This window comes from Miniopterus natalensis, chromosome 2, assembly GCF_054644295.1.
Source record: "Miniopterus natalensis isolate mMinNat1 chromosome 2, mMinNat1.hap1, whole genome shotgun sequence".
In the NCBI taxonomy this organism is placed as follows: domain Eukaryota; kingdom Metazoa; phylum Chordata; class Mammalia; order Chiroptera; family Miniopteridae; genus Miniopterus; species Miniopterus natalensis.
The window spans coordinates 14,043,855-14,053,985 of record NC_142082.1 but is presented as its reverse complement, the minus strand read 5'-3'; the positions used below and the strand labels follow the sequence as shown (position 1 = coordinate 14,053,985).

General features: G+C 34.8%; 1 protein-coding gene across 5 annotated transcripts in view; it reads right to left on the bottom strand.

Moving 5' to 3' along the window:
* Positions 1 to 213: 213 nt before the first annotated feature.
* Positions 214 to 10,131, bottom strand: part of ERI1 (exoribonuclease 1) — a 49,674-nt gene continuing 39,756 nt past the window's right edge. For all 5 annotated transcript variants that reach the window (XM_087814141.1, XM_087814142.1, XM_087814143.1 and 2 more), the window contains one exon: positions 214 to 8,788. In XM_087814141.1, coding sequence (XP_087670267.1) covers positions 8,546 to 8,788 — 243 coding nt within the window. In that variant the 3' untranslated portion in view covers positions 214 to 8,545. The remainder of the gene's footprint in view (positions 8,789 to 10,131) is intronic.

Below are 10,131 nucleotides of genomic sequence, written 5' to 3'. Positions count from 1 at the left end.
CTACCAGCTCTTTTCCTCTCCTCCAAATAGCTGTTTTGCATGATCACTGGGGATAATATTCATGATGATGTACCAAAGACAGCAAGGCAACTGGTCCCATCTTTAAAGATTATAAACGAGTCTTCAATGATACCATATCCCTTTTAATAGATAACGTGTTAGTGACTCCTATGGTTTTTCGTTTCAATCCAGGTAGAAACTTGTCCCTAAGAGGCAGGTTAAACAGGTTTATTTTTAGGCAAAAAAAGACATTTCAGAAAATGATTTTTTCACAGCAAATGATTTGAAGTATTTATCCAAAAGAACACAAAACAAAACACAGACAGTGCTCTGATATATACCTCAGTTGGTTCTAAAGATTGTGGATCTGAAATAATACAACAGAAACCTAGTATGTCAATATACCAAAACAAGTGAAAAGTAGAGAGCAAAGAATTAACACAGCTAATGGTTAAGGAAAAAACAAAAGGTTTTTTGTAAAGAATAATTAATAAATATTAATGTCATTATAGTATACAGTATATATTACATTAATAAAAATAAAACCTTACAAGAATAATATTGATTTCCTGAAATACTAAATGGCATTCATCTCTTAAGTATTTTCCTTGCAAGAATTAGCATTACTGAACACCTTAAAAACAATGGAACACAACAAAAATCAAAAGACAGAAAGCAGTATTCCAGATATTTAATTTAATCTCATCAGAATAGGCATGTAATAGTCTCAGCAAAATCCAATAACAAGTCCACTTGACACAAGATATACCAAATTGGACGGAAGGGCAGAGACTGAGCAAAGCAACTAAAAATGAGTTCAGAGCCCAGCTGGTGTTCTTAGTGGTTGAGCACTGACCTATGAACTGAAGGGGTGCTGGTTCAATTCCCAGCCAGGGAACATGCCTGGGTTGCAGCTTGATCCCCAGTAAGGGGCATGCAGGAGGCAGCTGATCAATGTTTCTATTTCTCCATCCCTTCCTCTCTCTCTAAAATCAATGAACAGATATTAAAAAAACACACACACAATGTCAATACATAAAAACATTTCCCTCCCTTCGGCCCTTTCATATCACTATTCATTATTCCCACAGCCTGCCCTGAAATATCTTATAAAAATAAATAAAAATGAGTTCAGAGGGTGAGATGGGCAAGACACAGTGAAAGCAATCATGAGAGGTAAGTGCATAGCACTACTCAAGAAACAAGAAAAATTTCTAATAAACTACCTAATCCTACAACTTAAGAATTAGAAAGAGAACAAGAAAAGCCCAAAGTAGAAGGAAGGAAATAATAAAGATCAAAGTGGAAAAAAAGACACAGAAACTAAAAAATACAAAAATCAATGAAACCAAGAGCTGGTTCTTTGAAAAGATAAACAAAATTGATAACCCTTTAAGCCAGACACATCAATAAACAAAGAAAGAGGACCCAAATAAAGAAAATCAGAAAAAGAGGTGAAGTAACAACTGACACCACAGAAACACAAAGAATTATAAGAAAATACTATGAAAAACTGTATGTCAACAAGCTGGACAACCTAAGACAACAAAGCTGGAAATGCACAAATTCCTAGAAAAATACAATCTTCCAAAACTGAATCAGGAAGAATCAGAAGACCTAAACAGACCAATAACAACTGATGAAATTGAAGCAATATTCAAAAAACTCCCAGCAAACAAAAGCCCTGGTCTGGATGGCTTCACAGGAGAGTTTTACCAAACATTCAAAGAAAAACTAACACCTATCCTCCTCAAACTACTCCAAAATATCCATGAGGAAGGAACACTTCCAAGCTCATTTTACAAGGCAAGCATTATTTTAATTCTAAAACCAGATAAAGACACTAGAAAGAAAAAGAATTACAGGTCAATATCCCTGATGAGCATAGATGCTAAAATCCTCAACAAAATATTAGCAAATATTAGCAAATCAGATCCAGTAGATAATACACCATGACCAAGTGGAATTTATTCCAGGGATGCAAGGCTGGTACAATATTCGCAAATCAATAAATGTCATACATTAAACAAATTCAAAGACAAAAATCACATGGTCATATTAATAGATGCAGAAAAAGCATTCGAGAAAATCCAACACCCATTTTTCATAAAAACTCTCAGCAAAGGGGAATAGACGGACCATACCGCAACATAATAAAAGCGATATATGACAAACCTACAGATAACATCATACTCAATGGGCAAAAACTAAAAGCATTTCCCCTAAGGAAAGGAACAAAACAGGGATGTCCGCTTTCACTACTCTTATTCAACATAGTACTAGAAGTCCTAGCCACAGTGATCAGACAAGAAGAAAACATAGAAGGCATCCAAATTAGAAAGGAGGAAGTAAAACTGTCATTATTCACAGATGACATAATATTATACATAGAAAACCCTAAAGACTCACTAAAAAACTACTAGATTTAATAAATAAATTTGGCAATGCAGCAGGAACAAAATTAACACCCAGAAATCAATGGCATTTTCATACACCAATAATGAACTCTCAGAAAGAGAAATTAAGAAAACAATCCCATTTACCATTGCAACAAAAAAATTAAGATACTTAGAAATAAACTTAACCGAGGAGGTAAAAGACATGTACTCGGAAAACTATAGTATGTTGAAAAAAGAGATAGAGGAAGATATAAACAAGTGGAAGAATATACCATGCTTATGGACTGGTAGAATTAACATCATTAAAATGTCCATATTACCCAAAGCAATCTAAAGATTCAATGCAATCCCTATTAAAATGCCAATGGCATATTTCACAGATCTGTAACAAATACTCCAAAAATTTATATGGAGCCAAAATAGACCCCCAAAGCAGCAGCAATCTTGAAAAAGTTGGAGGGATCACAATACCAGGTATCAAGTTTTACTACAAAGCCACTGTAATCAAAACAGCCTGGTATTGGCACAAGAACAGACATATAGATCAGTGGAACAGAACAGAGAACCCGAAATCAATCCAAGCCATTATGCTCAATTAATATTTGACAAAGGAGGCAAAAGCATAAAATGGAGTAAAGAGAGTCTCTTTAATAAACAGTGTTGGAAAAACTAGACAGGTACATGCAAAAGAATGAAACTTGACAATCAACTTACACCATACACAAGAATAAACTCAAAATGGGTAAAAGTCTTAAATGTCAGTCATGAAACCATAAAAATCATAGAAGAAAATGTAGGCAATAAAATCACAGACATCTCACATAGAATTTTCACCAATACAGTGCCTAGGACAGGGTGGGGAACCTTTTTTCTGCCAAGAGCCATTTGGATATTTATAACATCATTCGTGGGCCATACAAAATTATCAACTTAAAAATTAGCCTGCTATATTTGGTCAAACATTTAATTAACTCACCCCTAATGTGATGGCTGGAACTGCTTCTCTTTGGTGAGGCCTTGGCAGGGCCAGACCAAATGATTTTGCAGACTGGGCAGAACGTTCCCCACCCATGGCCTAGGGCAAGAGAAACAAAAACAAACAAACAAACAAACAAAAAGATATTAAGAAACCCCCAAGTCTTCAAAACCATGCTAAGTGTGAAAAGGCTATAGATATTCTAGAGTCAGGGAGTGGTAAGGGATAAGAGAATTAGAAAAATACCAGAAGCCCATATCCTTCATGAGGCTGCTCCAGGGGCAGAATTCTGCCATACCATTAAGTGGCTACAAGAGAAGTACGAACGGCCTGAGCCTGAGCCTGAGCCTGAGCCTGAGCCTGAGCCTGAGCCTGAGCCTGAGCCTGAGCCTGAGCCTGAGCCTGAGCCGGGCGTGGCATCCAAGCCAGAAAGTAGGTTGTCTTTTCACTACAACACTTGAGGGTTTTCCCAGGGACACAGGCACCCACAAAGTTCTGACATGTATCACTTCTCAATGATAACATTGCTGCTGTGTAACAAGCCATTTCAAACTTCTGTTACTTAAAACAATATTATCAAAAAAAAAAAAAAGGAAAAAATAAACAAATAGGACTACATCAAACTAAAAAGCTTCTGCACAGCAAAAGAAACCAGCATCAAAATAAAAAGGGAACCCACGGTATGGGAGAATGTATTTGTCAATGATACCTCTCATAAGGGGTTAATTTCCAAAATTATATAAAGTATTCATACAACTCAACAAAAGGAAGACAAACAATCCAATTAAAAAATCACCTAAATAGACATTTCTCCAAAGTGGACATAGAGATGGCCAAGAGACATACGAAAAAATGCTCAACACTAATCATCAGAGAGATGCAAATTAAAATGACAATGAGGTACCACCTCACACCTACCAGAATGGGTACCATCAATAAATCAACAAGCAACAAGGTGTTTCAAGAATGTGGAGAAAAAGGAACCCTAATGTGCTGCTGGTGGGAATGCAGACTGGTGCAGCCACTATGGAAAACACTGTGGTTTCCTCAAAAAATTAAAAATGGAACTGCCATTTGACCCAGGGATACCACTTCTAGGAATATATCCTAAGAAGCCCGAAACATCAATCAGAAAGAGTATGTGCACCCCTATGTTCAGAGTGGCGTTATTTACAACAGCTAAGACCTGGAAACAGTCCACGTGCCCATCAACAAATAGATGAATGGATAAAAAAACTGTGGTACATCTGCACAAGAGTACTATGCAGCTATAAAAAATGATTTCTTACCCTTTGGACCAGCATGGATGGACTTAGAGAGTATAATGCTCAGTAAAATAAGCCAGTCAGAGAAAGATAAATATCACATGATCTCAGTTATAAGTGGAATCTAATGAACATAATAAAATGAATGATGAACAAAATAGGTCCAGAGACATGGAATACACTGACATATCTTGGGGTGGCGGTGGGGGAAAGTGGGAAGAGATTAACCAAAGAACTCATATACATATATGCATAACCAACGGACATAGTGTGGTGAAGGCCGGGGTGAGGCAGGTGTTGGGGGGAGGAGTAAAGGGGGATGTTGGGGGACATCTGTAATACTGTTAACAATAAAATAAATTTTTAAAAAATGAAATTAGAATGAAAAAGTTTAAAGAAAGTTCACATGAATTATGGGACACCATCGAGTGAAATAATACAGTCAGCTCTCCATATGCACATGTTCTGCATCTGCAAATTCATCCAGCTTGCTTAAAACAGAGTGTTATAACTGTAAGATGTATTATGAAAGCTTCATGGAAAGCCTATGAAATCAAAAGGCAAAAACATGTAATAATTACACAAATGGTAACAAGAAAAAAAACAAAGCATACCACTACAAAAAATCATCAACTCGTGAAGAAAGAGAGGAAGGAACTACAAAACAATAAGAAAGCAATTAACAAAAGAGATAATAAGTCCATACCTTTCAGAATTACTATAAATGTAAATGGTTTAAATTCTCCAATTAAAAGGCATAGAGTGAGTAGACATTCAAACAAGACCTAACTATATGCCGCCTACAAGAGGCTAACTTAAGCTTTAAGGACACTCATAGGCTAAAAGTAAAGGCAAGGAAAAAGATCTTCCATGCAAATGGAAAACAAAGAGAGCAGGGGTAGCTATACTTATAACCGACAAACAAGACTTTAATGCAAAGCTATAACAAGAGACAACAAAGGTCATTACAAAATGATAAAGAGGTGAATTCATCAAGAGCATATAACAACTGTAAATATATATGTACCCAGTATCAGAGCACCTAAATATATTAAACAATTATTAACAGATCTGAAGACAAAAATAAGACAACACAGCCATAAAAGTAGAGGACTCCAATACCCCACTTTCAACAATGGATATATCATCCAGACAGAAAATCAGCAAGGAAATAATGACTTGAATGACACTTTAAACCAAATAAACCTGAGACACATACAGAACATTCTATCCAACAGCAGCAGAATACACATTCTTCTCAAGCACACAGAGCAACATTCTCCAGGATAGATCATGTTAGGTCACAAAAAAAGTTTCAACAAATTTAAGACTGAAATCATATCAAGTATCTTTTCTAACCACAATGACATGACACTAGAAGTCAATAATGGAAAGATGAAAAGTTCACAAATATGTAGAAATTAAATAATACAGTTCTGAGTAACCAATGAATCAAAGAAATCAAAAGGGAACTCAAAAAAATTTTGAAACAAACAGAAATGGTATATTTATATAGAGTGGAACATTATTTAGCCATAAAAAGGGAAGAAAATCCTACCATTTGCAACAATGTAGATGAACCTGACAGGCTAAATAAAATAAGCTAGATGGAGAATGATAAATACTACATGGTCAATTATTTGAGGAACCTTAAAAAAAAGGTAATTTCATAGAAACACAGAATAGAATGGTGGTTGCCAAGGGCTGGTGATGGGGAAAATGGGATAATGTAGGACAAAGGGTATAAGTTTTCAGTTAGAAAAAGAGTAAGTTCTGAGGATCTAATGTACACCATGGTGACGATGGTTAATTACATAGTAGCATATATTTGAAAGTTGCTGAGAGTAGACCTTAAGCATTCTCACCACAAAAAAGAGAGTTAATAATATGAGGTAATATATGTGTTAACTATTTTGATCTTGGTAATCCTTTTACAATGGCTATCAAATTATCAGTTACACTTTAAATATATACAATTATGTTTGTCAATTATTTCTGCATAAAGTCTCAAAAAAAATGAGTTAGGACTGTAAAGCATCGCCAGATAAAATATTTGGTTGAGCCAAAGAATATTGAGAGCTTATTATAATGAAGATCTTAACAATAAATACAAAATGAGCTTCTTGGTACTTGGCAAGATATAAAATAGGCAACGAAATTAGCAGTTTGATTTGAAACAAAAGAGGAGGGCAAAGTAATATTTCTTTGCCATTCTCAGATTTCCCACTTGCAGTTTCAGCTATTGATGAGCAACTCTGGAAGCTGGTGAGAGATAATTAGTTTTGCCACGGCATGAACTTGAATTCTACGGTACTGTGGCTACGTAGAAAAATCACCCAAGGAGTATACCAAGTGGACCTCCTGGCATCCACATTTCAACAGCAATTTGCTATTCTCTATTCCTCTGCCCTGGCACAGTAGCTCAGCAAGGATCTGAAGGAAATTCTTTAAAACTTTCAGTAACATCATACGATATGTTATAAGGTGATATTTGTGATTCAAAAATCTCAGCATATTCACTTCACCTCAAAAGTTTACTGTAAAAACCTAAAACTTCTAGATGTTTTACTGTAATCCACATCAGTCTGTCTAAGGGCATCATATACGCCTGTGCCTTCTGTTATCCACTTGTTACTCTTTATTACACTGATTCTACAACTACTGCCCAAGGGCAGAAGTTCATTCTTTCAAGTTAAGAAGCCTACAGCACTGTGTATTCTCATACCAAGAAAAATACCTACTTTTATCCTAGGCGGTTTGAAAACCTCTATAAAATTCATTTGATTATAACACATAAGTCATTAAAATAAAGTAGCATCACAATTATCATTAGAAAGTAAAAGAAAAGAAGCAATACCAATGAAACTGTTCATGAAAGCTATAGGGGAAAATGCAATTCTGAAAATATGTATTTTTAGCTTCTAAATAAAAAGTTTTACTTTCTCAACTCTGTGAACACATTTTTGTTTTTACAACTAGTTAAGAATTAACTATTCAACATTTAGTGGCCACTATGTAAAATCAGTTTTTAATAAAAACATAAAATATAATAGAAAGCATTACTTGACTTTATTAACCTCGCTCACAATGTTGAATACAAATGCAAAACTCAGTAATGATTCTTAATCTTAAGTCTACTTCAAAGCATGGTCTCTTAGATTTAAGAATTAGGGCGGATATATGTTACGAGAAGAGGAATCAAAAAGCCAAGCCTCCAAACATCACTGATTTATCTATGTATTATAAAATCAGAGGTACTGCCCTTATATTCCTTTAAATGGTATTTTCTTCTGACTTTCCGTTAATGTCACTGGTATTGAATTTTTAACCAGACCCTATAATCTATGACAAGTCTTACAGTTATAAATTGAAAAGAAACAAACAGATATGTATTCTAAGTACTTTATGAAATTCACCACAAACAGCTGAACTTCACATGTAAACTTTAAAAATCAACAGAACAATAATATTCTTAAAACCCAAAGGCTAAATAAGGTCCACCTTCCAATCTTTTCTGCAATTTAAGAAATAATTTGATCTAACGATGTTAACGTAGAAATACATTATATATTTTAACATCAATAAGAGACGACAGAGAGCCAATAAATCTTTGCATTTAAAACCAAAAGAAACATATCTTAGACACCTTAAACTATAAAATTTAGTTCTAAGCAGGAACTGTTACTGTGTAACAAATACTGCTCATATAAAAGTGCTGGTGACAAATAATTCAATATGCCCTCTCCACAGAATCTGTTCACATATATGTATCTATAACTGTAATAAGATTTTATGTCTAAGGTGCTTAAATTTTGCACTGCAAGACTAGTTCAAAAGTATTCATCTGCTACCTCTTTGTAGCAACTCTAGTTGGATGATCCATGGGCAAAAAGGCAAAAATGCTGTTATTTTCTAGAATGTGGCATTTGTGGAGGTGGAGCGCCCTCTATTGGTAATGAGGAGGACACACTTGTTAGCTGTCCTGCATGCATTTTCTCATTAATTCGGAGTTCACATCCATCCTGAAGCATTCGAACTGCTATTCGGGCAATGTTCTTGGAGTCATCGAGACCACTATGAGGCCGCCCATCATAATCCATTCCTAGTTTTTCAAGCATTATTGTCAGTTTGGTTTGGCTTCTGGGAACCTGAAGAATAAACAAAGAGTAAATAATTCTTTAGTATTCTATAAATCACTGTGAAGTAAAAAATAAGAAACTGAAAATTAACAGTAATAGCTAGATAAAGTTAGGCAAAGGGCAAATACTCCTGGTTAATTAAAGCAAATAAATAACTCAGAGCTCCAGGGCTTTAGTGTTTTGCATGAAAACATGTATCAACAGATGGAATACTCAAGACGTCTAAAAAGTTTGCTGTTTTGTAATTTAACAAATCATTTATGAAAGGAAATGTGTTGTTCTTCCAAACTGAAGCTCTACCATTTTAACCAAAACTAATTCTTTTTCACATGATATTTTTCTGTAATGTATTATTTTCCTTGGACAGAGACACCAAAACATATTTAGCATTTCTAGATGATGAAAGATAATGAAGAGGGGGGAAAAGCAAAATAAATAAAACAGCCTGTATGATGCCAATTATATCACGTTCAAAAACAGGCAAAAGCTAACTATATGATATAAGGATAAACATTAAAATATTAAAGCTACACAGAAAAACAAGAAAATGATTCCTATTAAAAGTATGGATTAGGGGAGCTCTGGGAGGAAGGAAAGGGGATAAGTGGAAGTTACAGGGATTTCACTTTAAAACAATCTGTCAAACTCCACTTTTCTGTATTCATAGTTCTCAGTTTTAAGAACTGTTAAAACCACACACACAAAAACATTAAAAAAAAACAACACAACTTTTCTCATGAACCTACTTAGGGATGTGCTTCACCAAAACAGAGTAGTGAAAGAGGAAAGATGACACAGATCTAACACATGATAGAAAAAAGGAAATCTCCTAGATGTTTTTAGAAGCCTAAACAACAAATAATTCAGATTAGAACAGGATTAGAGGCTCCAGGAAGGTATTCCCCAAAAGGGAAAAAGCTGACAGACTACCTGAATGTTCTGAGTACAGATACTGAGAAATGATTTTGTGTCAATGGAAAGGAACAGGATAAGAAAACTGAAGAAGTCAGTAATTAAATCTAAGGAAAATCTCTGAATGCTCTCCATTATCATAGGAATGTAAACACTGAATAATGATTTAATTATAGAGGTAATGTAACTATATTAGAAAGATGCAGGGAGGAGGAGGCCATGCAGGAATGGTGGCTTTTTCAGAAGAGCTAAATCTTCATCTTCCATTGCAAGAACTTAATAGATATCTCAAACTGAAATTCAAGAAACAGCAAACACACATAATTTAGAAATATTAAATTCCAGTATTAGATGAAATAGCTTTAAAAAGTTCAATGTGTTTGTCTCAGGAGAACAGAAACCAGTACTGATGAGGGCAATGGTGGAAGACAGCCAATTGT